Raw genomic sequence first — 22952 nt, forward strand, 5'->3', positions numbered from 1 at the left:
GATTTAGGAAAACATTTTTTAAAAATCCTGATTCTTCATTTAAAAAGACTGAAAGGTTGTCAAGCTGGACATTTTGTCTAGGCCATGATTCTTGGATACATCATCCTAACTTTCCCAGTCTGGTTAGAAGAGTAGATTTATTTGCAAATGTGGTGATTTCAGTTCTGTAGTGAAACTGTGATCACACCAGGAGTACTTTCTCATTTTTTGTTTATGTTACTGCTTTTTAGCAGGTACTCATTAATGAGTGAAGGATCTAAAGGGAGGACGGTGGTGGAGAAGCAATGGAGAATAAAAGCTTAGAAAGTTCACCATCAGACCTAAAATTAGTGGCTCACCCAAGAGCAAAAAGCAAAGTATGGAAATACTTCGGTTTCGATACCAATGCAGAAGGATGCATATTGCAGTGGAAGAAGATCTACTGCCGCATTTGCATGGCACAGATTGCCTATTCAGGAAACACTTCCAACCTTTCATACCACCTGGAGAAAAATCATCCAGATGAATTTTGCGAATTTGTAAAGAGTAACACTGAACAGATGAGGGAGGCCTTTGCTACTGCCTTTTCGAAACTGAAGCCAGAGTCCTCACAGCAGGTTGTTCAGGACACTTTAATCATGAAGACCAGCCACAGCTATGAAAACAAAAAGCACCAGGAGCTGACTTCTGCTGTGATTAGCCTAATTTGTGAGGGCATGTATCCTTCTTCCATAGTGGATGAGCCGACATTTAAGACTCTTTTAAAAACAGCGGATCCAAGATATGAACTTCCTAGCAGAAAATTTTTCTGCACAAAAGCAATTCCTGAAAAGTACAATGCAATTAGAGAAATAGTCTTGAAGGAACTGACTGACATTTTGTGGTGTGGAATATCCACTGATATTTGGAGAAGCCAAAACCAGAATAGGTCTTATGTGACCCTTGCAGTTCATTTCCTCAATAGCAGCTCTTCTCATTGTTTGACTGTTAACTCACGATGCTTAAAAACATTTGAGGTCCCTGAAGAAAACACTGCAGAGACAATTACCAGAGTCCTTTATGAGATCTTCATCGAGTGGGGGATCAACACAAAAGTCTTTGGTGCTACAACAGATTATGGCAAAGATATCGTGAAAGCTTGCTCACTTCTAGATATTCCAGTTCAGATGCCTTGTTTGGGTCAGACTTTCAATGCAGGAATACAACAAGCTTTCCAGCTCCCTAAGCTGGGTAGTCTCTTGACAAGGTGCCGGAAACTGGTGGAGTATTTTCAGCAATCTACAGTAGCCATGTACATGTTAAGTGAGAAACAGAAGCAGCAGAACATCATGCACTGCATGCTGGTGAGCGATCGTGTCTCCTGGTGGGGAAGCACACTTGCCATGTTGCAGCGACTAAAAGAGCAGCAGTTTATCATTGCAGCTGTTTTAGTAGAGGATAGCAATAACCATCACCTTATGTTGGAGACCAGTGAATGGAACACCATTGAGGGGCTGGTGGACCTGCTTCATCCCTTTAAACAAGTAGCTGAGATGATGTCTGCATCCAAGTATCCCACAATAAGTATGGTAAAACCCCTCCTTCATATGCTTCTCAACACAACTCTGAACATCAAAGAAAATGATTCGAAAGAAATCAGTATGGCGAAGGAAGTGATAGCCAAAGAGTTATCAACAACATACCAGGAGACCCCTGAGATAGACATGTTCCTTAATGTGGCAACGTTCCTGGATCCTAGGTATAAGAAACTGCCATTCCTTTCTGCATTTGAACGGCAGCAGGTTGAAAACAGAGTTGTAGAAGAAGCAAAAAGTCTTTTGGAAAAAGTAAAAGAAAATAGTTTCAGGCCTGAAGAAAAGCTCTTTTCACTATCTGAAGAACCACCAGTAAAAAAAATGATCATTTCTTCTACCCCACCCCCAACTAGTGCAATTAATAACATGTTGGCAGAAATCTTCTGCCAAACAGGTGGTGTGGAAGATCAAGAAGAGTGGCATGCCCAGATTGTGGAGGAATTGAGCAACTTTAAATCTCAAAAAGTACTTGGCCTAAATGAAGATCCTCTTAAGTGGTGGTCTGACCGATTGGCTTTGTTTCCTGTCTTACCAAAGGTACTTCAGAAGTATTGGTGTATTTTAGCTACAAGGGTCTTCCCTGAACGACTTTTTGGTTCGTCTGCCAATGTTGTAAGTGCTAAGAGGAACAGACTCGCTCCAGCTCATGTGGATGAGCAAATTTTTTTATATGAAAACACTCGAAATGGGTCTGAAGCTGAACCTGAAGATGAGGATGAGGGAGAATGGGGTTTGGAACAGGAACAGATTTATACTTTAAGTGACACAGTTAATGTAAGCAACAATTTCTTTAATATAAGAGACAGTGGATTCATCTGACAGGGATGCTAACAACGCATTAAAGAAAAAGTGTTTGTCTTAAAAGTTACCAAAAATAACTTGTTTGATGCTTTGTTGTAAATATAGATCAGATGTAACAGTGGCTTGGTTTTTAATTTTCATGTATTTGTGCCTGCCATCAGTGATCTCAAAATACAAAAGAAAGCTGGTCTTTGATATTAACTGAAATGAGAAAGATGGAATGTTCTCTTTAGGTTTTGACTGTGATTCCTTGCCCCTACATAAATAATAATTTAAAAAAATAAATTAAATTAGAGATTTAGAAACCCACTTAGATAAATCCCTCTGAAGAGTTTTGACAGGTTAAATTTATTGGTTTTAAAATGTTTATATATCTCATTTAATTCAGTCGTGTTTTGGGGAAATCAGAGAACAAGTAGAAATATAATTCCCTTCCTAGAGCCCTAGGTTATAGTTTTTTTAATCTAATATATAAATATGTAAGATATTTACTTTTTAAATGGGAATGTCACTCAGAAAATTATGAAAACCTTTTAGTAAAAATATTCTTTAAAGAGAAGGCAAGCTTTAAGTTTAGTTTCAGTGTGCAAATGAGCATAATACAGAAGCACTTCCCCCTCCTTTCCTCTCCCTCAAATGTGTTAAATTTTTATTATGTTTCTTGTCATACTGCCAGCTCTGAAACATCCCCTCTCCCTTTTGCCAAATTCATCTTGTAGAGATGATTAGTCTAAGCAGCTTCTAAAGTTATTGAATCTTTTTTTTTTTGGTTGTGGTATTCTTATGTATGAGATAGTTTGCTTTGAATCAGAATACCCAAGTTTGTATTTCCTAAATAAGGGTAGTTTTTTGCTGGCAGAAATAATGTCTCTTACAAAGATTTGCTTTTAAAATAAAACAAAGCAAAAGTCTCCAGGCTGCTTTCTGGTTTGTTACATGAAAGTAGCCAATGCCCATGAAGATTTTTAAGTCTTGTTATTTGGGAGGCAAATTATTTAATCCTTTTATCTTTAACTCAAAAGCAGAGGCACTTGTTTTTTTTGTTCACATGACTAGTACCCAGCCCAGTGCTTTGCACAAAGTAGGCGCTTAATAATTTTTTGCTTTGTTGAAATGAATTCAACTCTACACTATTTGTCCAAATAAATTTGCAAAGTCACCCCCTGTTCTGTTTTACCTTTTGAGTCAGTTTGAGGTGTTTACAATTAGTATTGAGGGAAGCATGAAGGAATATGGTAAAGTGTGTTCTGTTATTTGATCTTGAAAATTTTTCTGGTATGGAATTCAAAGAGGCACACCATCTTTCTATGTTAGTTTCACCTCACTGGCTATTCTGTGCATCTGTTTAAACAACCCATATTGGGAAAGAACATATAAAATGGTTCAGAAATGACCATTTTAGCTAGTTACTAAATTCTGCCCTGGGGCCAGAGTGTAGATATGTGAGTATTAAAAAACAAAAAGAGCCCTGGAGTTGGTGAGAATTTCATGTGCCTTTTGGAGGATAGTATCTGGTCTCTGTCATCAGTGATGCATGGTTTTAGGAAATAAATTTGCAGGTTAAAAGCAACCAGAAGAAATAATATTTCCTTTTAAAGGAAAACACAATGTTAACTTTTATGACATACTGTATAATTTTAGGCTTTTTGTATTTCATTTGTTAACTTACTGAGACATTGTCATGTTGGAGGTGAGAAGGTGGTGTCCAGGTTGGTCATGGTAAAATATGGTTGGTAGAATTCACTTCCATTCTCCACTCTGACTCCTAAAGCTGAAAATACTGTACAGTGCAATTTAAATTTTCCCTTAGTTGTTTTTTTAAATAGCAGTACAATGCACTGTTCTGTTCCTTGAAATTTCTGAATGATGAAACTGTAAACTGTTCCAATGAGATTAGTCTCATTTTTTTGTTTTTTTTTGTTTTGTTTTTGTTTGTTTTTTTTGTTTGTTTTTATTTTTAAAACCCTTGTTGTCAGTCTTGCCCATTGGCTATGTTTTCTTATTTAATGTTTTAGGCTTTGACTATTGTTAAATAAACCAGAGAAATAAATTAGCTTCTAATTTATTTGTCTGATGTGTGTTCATATTGGTAGCATTTTGATTAAATTCTAGCAGTAAGAAGTATTTTTTAACGATTTTTTCCAAGGCAGTCATAAAAACTTGATATTTTATTTTCTAACCTTTTGAAATATAGAAACATTGTGACATACAAAGATATTTTTGGATTAAAATGTCTAGATCCATAAAAATTGCTTGGTAGAAAAATTTCCTAAAGTGTGGATTGCCTGTAACTTTTCGTTATTGCCCTGGAAATAGAGTGAATGTTGGTGGTGAGATGTTATAATGATTAGAGGGTTATAGTTTAGGTAAGAATTTTGCTTGGAAATCAAACCTAACTTATTTCTACTTCAGTGAGTGTAGGATATTCTGTTCTTCTAAAAAGTGAAATGATTAAAGAAAAAAAAGGATGTCGGTATGTCATACCTTACTTTAAAAATGATGTTGTTTCTCAATGCTTCATTCAAGAAGGAAATCAAAAAAACATATTACTAAATCTTAGGTTGAAATAGGCCAATCTTCATTTATAATCAAGTTTGTTCCTAAAGTATTTTTAATAATTTTTTGAGTGGAGAAAGGCTTACTATTATTTGTAGAAATCCTATTAGAATTTAAGAATTATCATATTTCCTGGGAATGTATATGTGTAAATATATATGTATATTTTTCTGAGCTACAATACTTTTTGTGTGCATATGTATATATACACAAACATATGCATATGCACACATGCATATTTTCTTATCAATAATTGCAAGGGACAAAACTCCCATAAAGTCATAATTCTGGACAAAGATTTCTCTCCCCACATTGGAATGTTTCTTTGACTTGGAGCCCGGCTAGTGAAACTTTTAAATGTTTGTGTTTATCAAGCAAAAAAGTAATTCCATGGTAGCTACAAAGTCAATATGCTTTAATTTCACTCTTTTAAGGATTTTCTTAAAGTTCAGAGAAACTTTGAAAATGAGATGGTTGAATTTAGAAATAATGTTCATAGGCTCTATGAAAAAAATACCCATTTAGTTTTGAATGTTGCATCTATTTCAAATCTTGTACCCTATCTCTTAGGTTGTTCTTAACTTGAATGTCATTTCATATGTTGGAAATTTCAGATATTGCACACCTAAATCTGTGTACTGTACTTATATTGTTAACTCAGGGATAATGACTGTATTAATTTGAATGATCTATGTTGTGTCTAATTGTTTCTCTAATCTAAAAGTGAAACGTGTTTGATGATGTAAAAATGTATGACCTGTATCTCTATTGACAGAGAATGTGAAAGTAAATTTGGCCTTTAAAAGAATATAATTTTATTAATTTCTTTTTAAGTTTCTTCTTCAGCATACTTCTGGAATCACTTCTTGTCAACTTTCAAGTAGCTCATGCTGACTATTTTAGGCCTCCAGTTTTTATAACCTTTTCTATTGGACCAATAGTAGAGCTTTGAACAGCAATTTTATATGATACTTTTTCTTTTTTTTTTTTAAATGTCATTTTCAAGAATATGCTTCTGCTGTTTTGACAAGTTTCTTCTATCTCCATAGTGCCTAGCACCGTGTGTCATCATCATCAGTCAGGACTATAGCTTAATATCTGCACATGGTCAGCAAGGGTGTAGTGTTCTAATTGTTTAAAGATTAAAATAAGTTTTTTATAGATTTTAAAAGTGATATCCTTAAAATGATGCTATTCTGAAAAAAATTTACTTTCCTTTTCCTGAATTTCTTTTAGCATGTAAATTGCACAATTTTTGCAACAGACATTTTTTTTTAATTACATTTTGGTGTGATGTACTTTAGATGACTAATGCTCTGTATAAATCTTTCGTGTATATGACTGTAAGTGTAACTTTTCTTCTAAATTTCATCAATGACTTATTTATGAAGAGCTTTGAATGCCATATACCCTTATTACATTATCTCTGTTGCTATTCTGAACACATGATTCTTTTTTGGATTTAAATCGTTAAGAAATTTAGCTATCAGAATGTACCAAAACATGTATTTTTAATTAGGACTGCAGGGTTTTAAGTTTTGTTTTTTTTTTAGTGTCTGATATTTAATTTCTCTATTCATATTTATTTTTATTATAATAACTATATGGATGAATTTTAGGTGCTACTTCTGACTTTTTTTGTATGATGGTTTCTAATAAGATTCTATATTTGCTGTAGGTTGTTCTCAGATTACAAATCTTGTGCCTTTTTAATTTAGTTTTATAGCCACTGGTGAGTGTGAACTTTAAATTTAATATATTTAAAACACGTTATATATTTAAAATAATAAATAGTGTAGAGAAGTTAAACTATTAATAATTCATTTTTTCCCATTTGGGGTGATATGATTTGAATAATTATTGATGTATAAAAAGGAGTTATTTTCTTTGGCAATCTGTAACATTGTGACATAAAAATGTATTAAAGATAAGACAAGGTTGGATTAAGTTAACTTTTTCTAATAAATGTACTTATAATTATAACTTGTTTCAACTATATACCGAGTGTCTTGCAACTAAAATATACTTGTTTATTGTTTATTTTATTTTTTTACAGTTATGGAAAATAAAGCCTTAGAGTTAGAACAAACCTAATATTTATAGGGTTTTAAAATTAGAATGTTATCCAAGAGGGTCATTTAATATGGTCCAAAATCCTTTCTAATGCAGGAATCCTTCTCTGATATTTTCCTGATAGTCACCCACTTTTAGCTTTCTTTGTTCTAATGCCAGACTTCTGAGGCAATTTACCTATCCCTTTTACCTTTTTCTGTCCGTTTGATTTGTTCATTAGCTCTAAATATTGGAAAGCTACTTTTTGTATTGAGATGAAACCTACATATAAAAGAAATTGGTTCTTATTCTCCCCTATGGAATAATACCACTCCAACTATATATTCTGACTTTTAACAGAGAAACACTTCAGAAATTTGAAGGTAGTCATAACATTCTCACAGTCTTCTTCTCCAGGCTGAATATCATAGTTTTCTAAATGTTCTTCCCATCTTCTGTTTTCCAGGGCTTTTATCATATTGATGAGCTTCTTCTGGATGCCCTCTAGTTCATTATTATTTATGTGATGCTCATATATTCTAAGATTTAGTCTGATCAGTACCTAGTTCAATTAGTTGATTTTTTTCTTACTTAAGACTTGTTATTTTTTTGTTTTGTTTTAGTGTTTTTAATCCTGTTGATTTTTAGACAATGAAAACTCTCAAAATTCTTTCCCATGGGATTTCTGTCAAGGTACTTCTGATCCTGTGCAACTTACTTTTGTTGAGCCTAAAAGGAGGAACTTTGCATTCATTTATTAAAGAGATATCTATGACTATATAAAGCACTTTGCTAGGTACTTTATACTTATTAAACTATTGAGATGTTCTGATTGTCACATGACATGTTAGTCCAACCCTATCAGCTGTTGTCACCTGCAAATTGGATAAGCATCCTGTATATTCACCCAGAACTTTTATAGAAATAATGATCTCATGGCCAAGATAGAGTCCTGAGGCATGCCACTGAAAACTTTCAACCAGGATGATGTTTAATTAATCTCTTTGGATGTGATTCAACAAAATCTCAATCTACATACTGGCATTATATCCTTCAATGTAAATTATTTTTTCAAGTACATAAAGATAGTGTGAGAAACTACCAGATGTTTTATTAAGATATGCATATTTATGTCAGATTCTGATTCAACCAGGCTAATAATTCTAAAATTTATAAGAAATTAGTTTCAATTTTTATTTTAAACCTCGTTGTGTCAGTGTTAGAGTTGATCTGTTTCACGTAAATCTTTCTGGATAACATTCTGTTACATAAGAGCATTAGAAATATTTTTTCCCTCAATCTCCCAATATCTCTTCATGCTTGTTTATTTGACACTTGAAAGAATCCTTCATGAAGCATTATTTTTTTCATAAGATTGTGCTGATGTGTGGAAAAGTTAAAAACTCACAAAACTTTCATTATTGCCCTTGAAGGAATGACAAAAAAAAAATTCTTAACATCTTGACCTTAGGAGCAAAATTTTAGAATTATTTTTAATGATACTTAAGAGATGCAATTTTACATATTATTGAAATAACATCAGAAAATTAGTTTCTATTTAACTTGTGAATTAAGTGTATTATTAATTATGCACATTATCTTAAATCCTTTGCCTTCTTCTCATCAAAAGAGACCTGTGATTTAGCTATGAAAGCTGGAGGCAGGCTTAGAAAAGATAAAATAAAGTACTTTGAAGTTTTCCAAATGTTTTTTCTCAAGATAGTCCAGTGAAGCTATTTTATCATTTCCACTATTTTATAGATGAGGAAAATGAGGATTACAGAGATTTTGTACAAAGGCATATAATTTAGATGAGAGTTTTGATACTCAAACCTACTTTTTCTGACTACACATTCTTTGCTTTTACTCTTTCACTATTTTCTTTTAGACAGAAGTTTGTCTTCTATCAATAAGTAAGCATTTTTAATGTGCCTACTATGTGACAGGCACTGTGCCAGATGGTAGGGTTACAAATATGAAAATGGAATAGTTCCTACCTCTTAGAAACTCAAATTCTGTTGTGGCAAACATCATGTACCATAATTGAATACAAAATATACAATAACAGCTGAGAATATTAGGAAGAACTTTATGTAAAACTGTTTCAGTAAATGCATGCATTGCATTCCATAGCCAAAAATAAGTGATTTTGAATTATCTGTTTTTGTATCTTGCATTTTTTCCCTATTTATTATTTTATAAAATAAAATACATGGAGTTTTTTGAGAAATAAAAATGAAACTGTTCGCTTTAATAGCACAGAAAGGCAAGACAATAAAGAAAAAGTTAAGAAAGTACAGATGCTATAAAACTTCATTGGGGGACTGGCCACTGGGGCTCAGTTCTGGGAATATATGTTTAGTGAGTGCTTCTGTCAGTGATGACATGGTATAGAAAGGCTTGGCTTTGCATTTCAGAACATGTACAGGCATTTTATGATTACTTTTTATCTGTTTGCTCTATGGTAAAAAAGAGTCTGTTGATTGACTACTCGGCCATAACTAAGTGCATGCTATAGACACTAATTGGCCAAATCATCAAGAAAGGAGGTAGCTAAGGCAAGGATTGTGTAAACCTCCTGGTAGGGAGAGAAGGGGAGGTGACAAATATTTTTTTTAAAACCTTACCTTCTGTCTTAGAACCAATACTGTGTATTGGTTCTAAGGCAGAAGAGTGTTAAGGGCTAGGTAATGGGGGCTAAGTGACTTGCCCAGGGTCACATAGCTGGGAAGTGTCTGAGACTAGATTTGAATCTAGGACCTCCCTTCTCTAGGCCTGGCCTTCAGTCTACTGAACCACCCAGCTCCCCCCAAGTGACAAAAATTTCTAAAGCAATGAGGAAAAAAAAAGTATATATTTACATATATATGTGGAAAAAAACACTACATCATATGAGAGGATAAATGTTCGATTTTAAGTTTAAAAAAGACAGAGACACAGGAAAAGTTAGGAACATGATGTGAAAAAAGTATATATTTCTTTAAAAAGCCAAAGAATTTTTGCCATGCAGAAAGAATCACTATTATATAATAATTCACTGAGATAATATCTGTTTAAGGAAATCTTTTTTGGAAAATGATAGTGCCAAAAATATGTACTTTTTAAAAACTTTTTTTTAATTTTTAATTTAAGAAATTTATATTTTTATGACCTATTGAAATGTCCTATAAGAAGTTCCCTTGTGTTTTTGTTGTTGTTCATTTATTCTCCTCCCTCACCTTACTACATATGGCTTTCTAGAATTCTCATTCATCTGAAATGCTTGTAATGAGAATTTGTGTTTCTGAATGGGGAGTTGGTAACCTGTAGATAGACTGGTGTAAAGCCTTACTTTATGATTAAAAAGGCTGGATTTTCTCCTCTACTCACTCTCATATCATATGGGAGAACCTTTATAGGGTACATCCTTCTTAAAAGTTTGCATTCTAGTATCAAGAATTGGAGATAGTCCTAAATATTGTAAAATGGTACTTGTTGTGACAAAAAGATAGTCCTTCAAATTACATTCTTCCCCAAGAAACAGACAGTGGGCCTAACATGAACATTTTAGGTTTTGACTCCTCCTCAATAAGTTGATATAGGAGTTTGAGTGAATTCTTGATGTCATCAATACACTTATTTATTCTAGTCCAATGAGATGATATAAAATTGCATTCTTAAGTGGTAAACAAGTTGATGGGATGATGCAGGGCACAAGGTTAAGTTCATAAAACCTTTAGTTTTCAAGTTAAAGTACAGAAACTCTTTACCATATTTGTAAGATTTTTATCAATTAAATTCAAGTAGGAAGCCAGAGATGTGTTGCATATTTTTAGGGAGGTTTTTCAGCTGGGACGTTGTCAAAAAGATTTCACTTCATTGACGGCTGAACTGAAAAATACCTACAGTGTTGAGAAGATACATTTTCATGAGTGTAAAATTTCAAAAAGCAAGACTTGATTGATGTGCTAGTAGTTTGTTTTTTGATAAAAATATTATTTTTTTCTAGAAACAAAATTATCTATTTCAGGGAAGATTTTGAAATGTATAATGAAATATTGAAAGTTCCCTTGGGCTACTGTATACTATAAAAGTATTCGTTTATAAATATTAATCTTTTATAGTGAGTTCACACAAAGATTTTACCATTTCCATCTAGGACAGTATAGTGCAGTAGAATGATTTCTGTATTGAGAAGTAGAGAACCTGGGTTCAAATCCTGGGTCTCTGTGACCTTTGGTAAACCACTTAAATATCTCTGGGCCTCAGTTTCCTTTTAAAATGAAAGGGTTGGGCAAGATGATCTCTGATGTCTCTTTTAGCTCTATTTCTATTATTCTGTTACCACTGAGATCTTTCTAATTCCTGATTCTAGTTTTGTGGTCTATATGTGTGTATTCATATCTTAAAATAACATGGAAACTCCTATTATTCTCTCTGAAGTTTAAATGGAATGATTAGTTTTTCATATATTTTGTTGCTTTTATATAAAGAAGATTATTTAAATTCAGATATATAATTCTATAATGAATTCATTTTGAGGTTGACAGCTTGGTATAGTTGAAAGAACACTGGATTTGGAATTGAGATCAGTTTTTGAATCCTAATTTTGACACTTATTAGTTCTGTTATTTAATGTCATCTATAAAATGGGAATAATAATACTTTCCTCACCTATCTTTCAGGGTTCTCATGAGCCACTTTTTGTAAAATGTAAAGTGTTGTGTAAATGTTTGTAGTTATCTCATGAGTGCCTACCATCTAGTAAGTGCTTATTAATGGACTGATTATTTTCTTATTTCATCTTTGTAAAAAAAAAAAAGGGATAGATGAATTAAAACTCCCCTTTTGGGAATATAGTACACATACACATTCACATTTGAATGTGAGGAACAGAGTTAAGCTACAAGACATTTGTTAACTTGATACAAGGTTTAAAAATTAAAGTTCTTCTTAAGCCTTCTTTCTGCTTCCATTTTACAAATTTTTCCTCTACTATATTACTCCTCAGTTGGGGCATTGAACCTTAATTATAGCATAAGCAACTTGAATTATGTCACCCAAAATTTTTTCATGTAACATGGAGAATATCATTAGAAATAAATTAATTTAAAGTATTACTAATTATCAGTCTGCTTATCTCCCTTATCTCCCTGTTCAGTGCTTTGCACTAGATTGATGGCTACATGCTCTGCCTATGCCTTGTCTTTGCTCTGGTGAGGACTGTAATTAGCTATTTATTTATTTTTTTATTTTGTATATCAAATGACCTTATTTTTTCAGTAACACTATTAAAAATGCCTGGGGAATTTTGATTCACTGTGTATTTAAATAAATTTGGATTTTATTATAGGCATTTAGTAAAGGCATTAATTTATTCTGATGTGTGTGTAAGGGGGAGGAATTAAAGTGACATCCTAACAGTAGATTCAAAAATGGACATTTACTGGATTTACACAAATATATTCATTACATGAAGCTAATAAATCTGAACTTAGAATGTAAGCTGAAGGAATTACTAATGACATAAAAATGAAACCATATCATCACTCATTTAATAGTTAGAAAATAGCATTCATCAGTAAGTGAAAAAAAAGATATAATTTGAATAAGAGCAAATACCCTAATGTTTATGCAATTATACTAGGACTTTGAGAGATATCAATATGTTCATATAAGAAATTGTTGACATACTTTCTGAATTGAGGGTTATTTGAAGACTTTTCCAAGTGTATAGTGTGTGTTTGTGCATGTTTTGAATGAAAACATAATACATTCTACCATTTTATCACAAGTTTTATATTCTGCTAGTTTACCTTGAAGTTGTTGACCAATATTTTGCTGAAAGTGCTTTATTATGGGAAGTCGTATAGTATGGTAGAAGTAGCACTTGTGTAAGAGAGTCTGGGTTCCAGTCCTGCCTCTGACTTCATATTGTGTGATTGAGCAAGTCATTTAACTTCTTTTGTTCTTGGTTTCCTGATCTCTAAATTGAGGAGGTTGTCTTAGATGGCTTCTGGGTTCTTTCTTGACCTAGAGATATGATTTCATGCATAATTCTAGAGACTCTGATTCTTAAATTGTTTGTGTGTGGAGATACATACAACAGTCATACTCTCCTGTTACCCTTGAAACCAAGGCACACTTTTTCAGAATGCTGACCAGGGAAGATAAGGATATATATATTTTTTCCACTTCAGCAAAACTAACAGGTTTACTTAGGGCTTAAATCTTTGGTCTAGGCCTCATTAACACTATTCTCAAACCAACCTAAAATTATTCATGGAAATTATTACTGTCATAATCCTATAAAGTTGTTGTTCTTTGTTGTCTGCTGTGAAAACCAGTATGTGGCAGTAACTAGAGTTTTTATGCCGGAGGACTTATATCCAATTATTGGCCCTGCTACTTAACCCTTCCTATGACCTAAGGCAAAGTTACTTATCCTCTGCTGTTTGATTTCCTACTCCTAAAAATGAGAGAATGGATTAGATCCTATCTCTAAGGTCCTTTTCAATGATAAAGGTTATAGTGTATGAGGTTTAAATGGATCTTATGTTTGATAAATGAGCTATGTATACCTAGGATTTAGGACAAATAGTTCATCTCCAGGAAGATGAAGGTTATTTGACTATAAGTCTTTAATAATAATAACAATAGGTACCATTTCCTTCATTTTACAGGTGAGGAAACTGAGACAATCAAAGGTTAGGTGACTTGCTTGGGGTCCCACAGCTAGTATGTATCTGAGGTTGGATTTGAACTTAAGTCTTCCTGACTCCAGGCCTATTCATTGTTATATTTAACCGTCTAAAAATCAAGAACAAAATGTTAATAAGTTCTACTGACATATTTATTACATCTTGAATTCCAGGATGCATATAGCTAGGAAATGAAAAGTTAGGATAATGTACTATAGGTGACATTGGATTTTTTTAATAGATAATCATTGAGTTTGGAGGCTGACCAGGCATCTCACTCTTCTTTTTCACTATTGCTTAATTTTGTCCAAAATTTCAATACCTCTACATTAGGTAGAAGGAAACATGCTAAGTGCTGGTTTTGGAGTTAGAAGAACTAGAGTCCCAGTGTGTGGATAGAATTTGCTCCCCAGCATCCTATGGAGGATCCATCCATAGGATGGAGTCCTAGGGAACAAATTTTCTGGGTAAGAGAGTCCTGAAGAGCAAATTCTATCCACACACCAGCACCCTAGCTATGTGATCTTGAGCAAGCAGGTCTGAGCCTTAGTTTCTTTATCTGCAAAACAGAATAATAAATGTATTACCTACCTCACAGGGTTGTTGTGAGGAAAGTGCTTTGTAAAGCTTGGTGCCCTCAGAAAATGGGCTCTTTTCTTCAAACTATATGAATACCAAGATATATGTCTGATATGTTCACAAGCATGGCTTTCTTCCTCCAGCTTGTTCTTTATTTTTTCTTCAGTTTTTTTCTGAGTGAGGTGTTAAGGTATAGGGGCCTTTAGTGTACCCCATTGTTCATAAGACCTGTGATTTCGTTAGAATAGGGACTTCATTGAGTTCATATAGATTGACTATTTGTCTTTGTTGGAAAGTTTGCATTGGAAAATTTCTTGGGTCAAGTGGGTTAGTTGCCCAGGGTTATACATGACAGTTTGTGTCTAAGGTAAGACTTGAACACTTATCGATGTTGGCTTCCTAGTCTTTCTACCATGCTCCTTTCTTTTTACTTTTATGTTGTAGCTTCATACACTGCCAGGTACCAAAAGGTGCTTAGTAATGCCATCCCAATGTCTTTGAAATCATATGAAATGAAATGTGCACCTACTTTTAAGAAAAGGGGTGAGAGGAAATTAGTTCATTTAGAAAAAATCACAGGCATTTATTTGCTGTGGAGTTGGACTTTTTTTATATGAACCTTTAATTTGGGAAGGTTTTGGAATGGTTGAAATCAAAACTTGTGATAGTATAATGTTCACATAGGCCTTCTATAAGAGCTACTTAGTGTACAGAAAATTTTTTTTAGAAGTTAGAACTTTTAGAACTTTTTTTTAGATCTTGAAAATTAAAGAAGAGATTAACAAAATTGAAAGTAAGAAAACCATTGAACTAATAAATAAAAGTAGGAACTGGTTTTGTGGAAAAGAAAAACAAAAACAACCCAATAAAATAGATAAACCATTGCTTGATTTTAAAAAAGAAAGAATTTACTCAGAAGGCTTGCCTTTGAATTCTACTGCTGTTTTTTCATATGTATAATTGTGAACAGATCCCTTAATCTTCATGAATTTCATTTTAATCTGTAGAATGAGAGAGTGGGATAGTTCTTTTTAGTCGAAATCCTATAATCAGTCTAAAAGCAATTGTTCAATTCAATAAACACTTATTAAATGAAACAATTGACTGTGATTTATTTAGGGAAGTCTATCTGTTACTTAATAAAAAGTATTAAATGATTGCCTGAGGCCCAGAATTTATGTAATATCATAGTATCAAAGATCTAGATCCAGAAGGGATCTCTGAGGTCATATATTACAACCATGTTGATTTTATAGAGTAGGAAACAGACACTGGAGGTTAAGTGACATGCATGCCTGAAGTCACATAGGTAATAAGTATCACAGGCTTTGAACTCGGCACTCTGACACTGCTTTTTTGTTTATTAAAAACCTCATTAATATCATAGAATATGACAATATTAAAATTTTTTTGTCTTGAAATTCACATTTTGGCAAGCATATCTCTATGCAAAGTAACACAATTCCTTAAACTATAAGTATTTTTTAATACAGATGAAGCATGTGCCTTTTTTTGTAGAAGGTGTTTTAGTGATAATATTTTGAATATGAATTAGATTCTTATATGTATGTCATCATTTGCTTTGAAAGTATTTTGCTAGAAGAAAATCAAGTTTGCTTTTAGCAAAAGCATGTCAAGACATTGCTTCAGTTTACTATGAAAGTGAAACAAGATGGAATGGGATCTTGATATGCATTATTTAAAGAATAAGATATGAAGGAAAACCATTAGCTTGTAGTCCTTTATCTTTGTATGTTACCTTAAACAATGGCAACACATTCTTTGAAAAAGAATCCTAAGTATCAGACTAGCATTTTTCTATTCCCTTTATGTTAATAAAATACATATTTGTTTCCTGAAATGAAGAAATTCCCATGTTCTTAGAGTGTACTCATTGTCCTGGGACATACAAAGTAAAATAAAGCATAGTCCCTGGCCTCAAGAATTTTTTAGTATAGAAGCAAGAATAAATTTATTTGAATATATTTGTATTTATTTTTACAAAAGTATTTGAAATAACGGGCGGCAAGATACACAGTGAGTAGAGTACCAGGCCTGAAGTCAGGAGGATCTGACTTGAATGTAGCCTTAGATACTTAACTAGCTATGAGTTTCTGGGCAAGTTACTTAACCCCATTTGCTTCAGTTACAAGTAAATAAGCTGGAGAAGAAAATGGCAAATCCCCAGTATCTTTGTCAAGAAAATCTCAACAAAAAGGGGTCATGAAGCATCAGATATGATTAAAATTATTGAACAGCCACAGCAGTTTGAAATGTCTGATAATAACAAGTTTATACAATGCTTTAAAGAATATAACTAATACCTCATAACTCTGTAAAGCAGGCCTTCAAAGTATTATCATCTCTATTTTATACCTGAGAAAACTGCCTTGGAGAGGTGAAACAATTTGCCATTGGTTACATAGTCAATACATATAGGAGAGGTATTCTAGATATCCTAAGTTCAAATCCAGAGATGATTCCTTTAATCCTATATGAGACCCCATATAGATCCTGGGCTGAAATGAGAAAGTACTCTGATTCAAACTTGAGAAACTTGTGAGAACAGATGTAATTGCCTAATTTTTGAAGGTACATATATCGAATCATTCTGGCTATTTGTATCCAATTAAATTTTTTTTCTTCCCCTGAACCGAAGGATGCTTTATTGGGGAACAGCCATGGTAGACTGACTGAAATATCCAAATCCTTCCATACAGATGTACCATGGCCTGAAGTTGTCCTTGGATATAAGGAAATGAGAGCAGGGACAGAGAACAAACTTGCCAACCTCCTTTCCTGGCTCTGATCCCTCTCAAAGCTGGCAAAGAATAGTAATAAATAAGAGGAGACAAGGGAATAGAATCTCTTTTCAGTCATAAGTGTAACACTTTAAAATATTAATGAAAGTAAAAGCAAGATTCTACATCCTTGTCTTATTTCTAGGACCATACTTGGTAGCCTCAGGAGGAAAAAATGGAGAATTTATATGCCTGAAAATGTTAGTCCAAAATATATGCACTTGCTTACTTTATACCAAAAGGATAAAGTAGAGTAATTCTAAGTGATTATATCACTAGAAAAAATACTATTTGGATTCACCACCTACTAGATAAATTAATCTTTTAATATTTTTCTTTATATGAATAACTTGAATATGTCACAAATCTAAATTATAAAGTGCTACCAATAAGACTGTTGGACTATTCTTTTTTTCACCCAACTTTTTGACTTAAGTCACTAATAAAATTTTGTTTTTCTTTACTTTTTGCTTTCTAATGTTAGTTTTACCCTTAGCCTACTTACTGTCCACTACAGCACAATATCTGTTTCTTCCCACCTTCCTCCCTTACCAGTATATAGACGTGGGTATTTTGAAATACAGACCTGGATATTTTTTCCAATTCGGGTTTCACTCATAGAATCGTAAAGTTGCAAGCAATCCAAAATACCATCTAGTCCAAACTGCACTTGGCATTCCTTTTACAGCACTCCCCAAGAGTAACATCTATCTCTGTTTGAAGATCTCCACTGAGATGAAAGCTTATATCTCCAGATATAAGAGGCGGTTCATTCCACTTTGGGCAACCCTAAATATTAGATTTTTCTCAGTGATCCCAAACCTGCTTCTCTGTAATGTCAGTCTACTACAGTCTGTCCGTATGTGCAGTTAAGCTTGAAGTTATTCTTTCTCAGTTTTTATGTAACTTGACACCTTTCCTCACTCTAACTTCATTCTGTGATTCAACATTATTTCTTCTCGTGATTGCATACTCTCATTTTCTTTTAAAGTTCTGTTCCTTAGGGATATTCCTTTTCTTTTGGAAGAAATGCATGCAGTCCTGTATTGTCTTCTAGCCAATATGAGTGGCAAGTCCAATGATGCTTAAGATAAGTATTAGGAAGCTAGAACTTTGTATTTACCTTTACATGATACCATGCTGCCATACTATACCAGCCCAACTATCATTTTGATCATTATGTCTAGATGCAGTATGAGAATCCTTTTCATTAAGTCATAGACAGAACTGAAAGGGATATTGGAGAACATATCTTTTACAGATTAAAAAAACAGGCCTAAAGTGATCAACTGAGACGTACAAAGTTCTTTATCTTGCTAGTTACCGAACCAATATTAGAACTCAGGTCTCTAATCTTCTGATGTAGTGTACTTTCCATAGCTCTGATTCTTAGTTTTATTATTGTTTTCTTCTTTTCCTTTATCTAAATAAGAACTACTCCCAACAGTTCTTCCTCTGGAGGCGGATAACATTCTTTTTCATAAGTCCCTCAGGATTGTCCTGGGTCATTGTACTGCTGTACAATGCAAAGTCTATCACTTATGATCATCCTACAAAGTTTCAGTTACTGTGTATAATGTTCTTTTTTTTTTTTTTTAAATTTTAAACCCTTAACTTCTGTGTATTGACTTATAGGTGGAAGATTGGTAAGGGTAGGCAATGGGGGTCAAGTGACTTGCCCAGGGTCACACAGCTGGGAAGTGTCTGAGGCCGGATTTGAACCTAGGACCTCCTGTCTCTAGGCCTGGCTTTCAATCCACTGAGCTACCCAGCTGCCCCTGTGTATAATGTTCTAAGAGAAGTCGCTTCTCATCCTTTTTTTTTTTATCATAATGAAGTTTGAATCCAACTTTTTTTTCTGTTCAGCAGAAATGTTCAAAATAGAAAGGTACTCAGAAACATTTTTTTTTAAAGTGCTATTCTCCAAGAATATTTCTTTTCTTTTCTTTTGGAAGAAATACATGAAGCCCTTTATTGTCTTCCTCCAGTCTGAGCAACATGTCCAATTGATGCTTAACATAAATTTTAGGAAGCTTTATTTAAATTTTCGCTTTAGGGCTAGTGTGTATTCACAAGTAGGGCCTTAAGATTTTTGGGAAATGAGATGTCAGTTCTTTGACTTGACAAAACAAAACAAATTACAGTGGGTCATGTGCCTGTACACACATGGGCAAATCATGTATTTTCTACAGGATATGATATAAGTAGCTAATGGAACAAAGAAATTATTTTCATTTGTCCACAGTTAGCAAGTATGTTCAATGAACACGTGAAACAGGTAAATTAAACATTCCTCTTTAAAAGTTCAAACCATTTACATTTGAAAATTGAACATTAGTGAGTTTAAATTTTCATTTATTTATTTATTATTTTAATCCAATAATACTATTTCTCAAATTATTTTTTCTTAAAATATGGCAAAATTTCTTCTCTCTTACTTTTGAGGAAAAATGTCTTCATGTTCTTTCACCCATTTTGGTGATATTTAGGTTATCACTTGAAATTGACTGGTTCTCAAATATATTGATTTATAGATCTATGGATTAGGGCAGGTAATTCATCTGCTCCTGCTTGATACTGCAAAATATCACTTTCTTTGGTATCATGGTATCGTGGTCCTGGCGTTTGGTTCAGCTAACTTTGCTCTTAGATACCTGACTATTTCAAATGGAAGATGTCTGAGTATAGGAGGAGAAGGCTTAGCAAAGCAGAAATGGTAAGTGAAAAAGGCAAGGCTATCATTTCAGACTGTCAACTGTTGTCTTTGGAGGATTTCCATGGGTCATCTCTCTCTACTCTTGTACACTAACCCTCACCATCATGCATAGTTTCTATTTCCTTCTTTTTCAAGATAGTAGCAGCATAGTAATTCCGTCCATTACTTGCAAAGTACAGCTTTCAGAGTCACTTAGAGTTAAATAATTGTCCTCTAGTCCAAGTTTTCTTTTTGTACTAACTGGGGAAATTATGCGGATACCAGCACATTTTTGCTTTAATATTTTAATTTAGCCCTAGGACCAACAGTGGTCTCTGGATCACATTTTGAGTCATCGAGGTGATTCGTACTGGTTCTTTTCAGCCTTTTTTAATTCAATGAAACACTGGGAAATATCTGGATTTATATCACTATGCCTGGGGAAGGTATAAGAAAACAAATTCTCATACCATTGATGAGAATTGGTAGTAGGGAATTACAAATACCCTTTGAAAATAATATAAAAATGAATGGAAGAGATGAAAAAGCCACCTCCTAGCTTTTGGAGAGGTACAGGAGAGCTCAGTTGTGAAACACCATATATATTTTTCAGATTTTTGATATATCGTTTGGTATTACTTAACTTGCCCCCTTCTTTTTTATTCTTTGTTATAAGGCACGGCTTTTGGGGAGAGGGAGGGATACATTAGGATATGTAGGTGATATATCAATGGAATATAATAAACAGAATAATATAGAAAATTTTAAAAGAAAAGTAATATATGGAATCCAGTAACAAATTTTGGTAGATGAGATTTACTGATTACAAGCATATGTGGATTTAGGTTTTCTGACCAAGAGAACACAAGTGTTTTTTTCAGCCTATGTAGGAGAATGCCTAGAACTTTGAGGGATGCCTAGCTTTCTACAATATATTAATGAATTTTGTTTTTTTTTCCCTGTGTATATGATTCCTTGTTTCCCAAGCAATATTCAGGATAAGCTGGTAGAAATTACTAATATATCTAAGACTGAAAAGAGGTGGTGTTAGAAGGGAAAAAGGTAGTTTAGGGGGGTAAATTATATCTGCATGTTTATTTGGTAAATTATATCTGCACAGCTTTGACTGTGATGACTTGGTTAGAAGGGAAAAGGTTGTACAAATTGTAATAGACACATAAAATTTTGCAGTTTTTTGCCTTTGCCTCTCATATCTCCGGTATGTAGTTTTCAGGAAGCAGAGGTATAGTTACTAGTCCCCAGGAAGCAGTGCTATAAATACTAGTCTATTAGATACATTTTTTGTTTATTTTGTACTTGTCATCATTATAGAGAATCCCCAATGAGGAAACTCCATCTACCAATGCAAATCATCAATTATTCTACAACTTAGACTCTCAACAAGGGTCTATGAACCTTTAAGGAAAACTATGAGAACTATTTCATTATAACAGGATTTCTTTGTGATCTTATATATTGATTTTATGTATTTAAAGCATTCTTAGCCCAAGTTTCTTTTTTCTGTAAAATGAGATCCAGAGATTGGACTAGATGAATTCTTAGGTTCTTTTGAGTACCCAAAGGTCTTGTCATTTTGTCGGTGTGGCTACTCTTCCCGCCTCCATTCACCACATCTGCTCTCTAACTTAGTTGACCCTTGAGAGTAAATGAGTCTAAAATCTTTTTCACTGCTCTGAAATAGGTGATCAGGTTCTCTGAACTGAGCTAAGATGGTCTTTGGACTATAAGCATATAGTCCATTCCTCTGCCTATAAATGACTCCATTTAGCTTCCACAGCTTACTTTCTGCTGACATAGCCTTTGAGGATTCATGGTCACTGGAAATAGTTATGAGACATCTGGGTTGGATTTTAGTGGTGCTAAAAAGAATAAAATATATCCAAGGTTAATTAGGGTCTTGCCCCCTAAAACTCTATTCAACCACATTGACTGAACCAGGAACCCACTAGAATTTTTCTTTGATTATGACTTCTTAATGGTGCTTGAAAAGTTCATCTTTTTCTCTTGAAGCCTCCCCAGGACAATTTACCATTCCATATAGTGTCCTTAAAGGGTCTTGAGGCCTTAGAGCCTCTCTAAGGTTATCATGGTGTTATGCAGTCTCCTATTGCTGAGTAATTTTAAGGAATGACCTATGATAAAGGCAAAGCTTCCATGAGAGGTAGAAAGGCTAAGGCGATGACTTGCTCATGGAATCACAGAATCTCAGAATTGAAAAGGCTCCCAAGTGTCATTCTGTTCAGCCTGTATCTGAACAAGATATGTTTTTCAATTGATTCTTGTTTAACTGCATGCCATCACTTTGAGAAAAGAAAACAAAATAAACTTAAGTTATTTGAAAGTTCTAGGGAAGGAATCCTCATGGCTAGTTTTTTCATTTAAAATTTTGTTTAAAAAGAATATTCCTGGAGATTGAGCAATCTTATTTCGAAATCAGATAGTGAAGGAGCAGGTCCAGATCTCACTGATAGATAAGTAATGGAATGTGTTGCTATCTAGGCTAAATGTACATTTCTAGAATGATGCAATATTTGATTAATATCAATTTAATCTGAAGCCCAAATCTTAGAAACAGAGAAGGTAGAGGTGCATGGCATGGGGAACCATGAAAAGGTATTTCATTTTATTTCTTTTGAGCCAATATCAGGAATTAGAGTAGGGGCCATCTTCCACCTCAGATATCATCATTCATTTTTTTTTTTAATTTTAAACCCTTAACTTCTGAGTATTGATTTATAGGTGGAAGATTGGTAAGGGTAGGTAATGGGGGTCAAGTGACTTGCCCAGGGTCACACAGCTGGGAAGTGTCTGAGGCCGGATTTGAACCTAGGACCTCCTGTCTCTAGGCCTGGCTCTCAATCCACTGAGCTATCCAGCTGCCCCCTCATCATTCATTTTTAAGGCCATGTCCCATTTCCCAAATGGTCTTTTTTTTTTTGGTGCATCAGTAGCATGTGACTTTTTAAAAAAAATCCATTTGTCAACTTCCTTCACCAATGCCACATATAAATAACTTATAATCTTGGATAGTTACCTGAGACTTAGAGAGTTTAGATGACTTATCTATGTATACAGAGCTAGAATATGTCAGAGGCAAGATTTGAATCTAGGTCTTCCTAACTCCCAGGGTAGCCAGATGGCCCAGACATTGATTCAAGACTTACTTATCTTTCTGAATTCAAATTTGGCTTCAGACACTGATTAGCTGTGTGAC

General features: G+C 33.8%; 1 protein-coding gene across 1 annotated transcript; it reads left to right on the forward strand.

Moving 5' to 3' along the window:
* The first annotated feature begins 284 nt into the window (after nt 1-284).
* On the forward strand, nt 285-4568 carry ZBED1 (zinc finger BED-type containing 1). Its single transcript, XM_044666991.1, has one exon. It carries the CDS (start codon nt 285-287, stop codon nt 2370-2372), a length of 2088 nt encoding a protein of 695 aa, XP_044522926.1. The 3' UTR covers nt 2373-4568.
* Nucleotides 4569-22952: the final 18384 nt, after the last annotated feature.

This window comes from Gracilinanus agilis, chromosome 3, assembly GCF_016433145.1.
Source record: "Gracilinanus agilis isolate LMUSP501 chromosome 3, AgileGrace, whole genome shotgun sequence".
Lineage (NCBI taxonomy): Eukaryota > Metazoa > Chordata > Mammalia > Didelphimorphia > Didelphidae > Gracilinanus > Gracilinanus agilis.

What these genes read in the sequence shown, in the direction of transcription:
- ZBED1 (XM_044666991.1), top strand. Translation starts at nt 285, where the DNA reads ATGGAGAATAAAAGCTTAGAAAGTTCACCATCAGACCTAAAATTAGTG.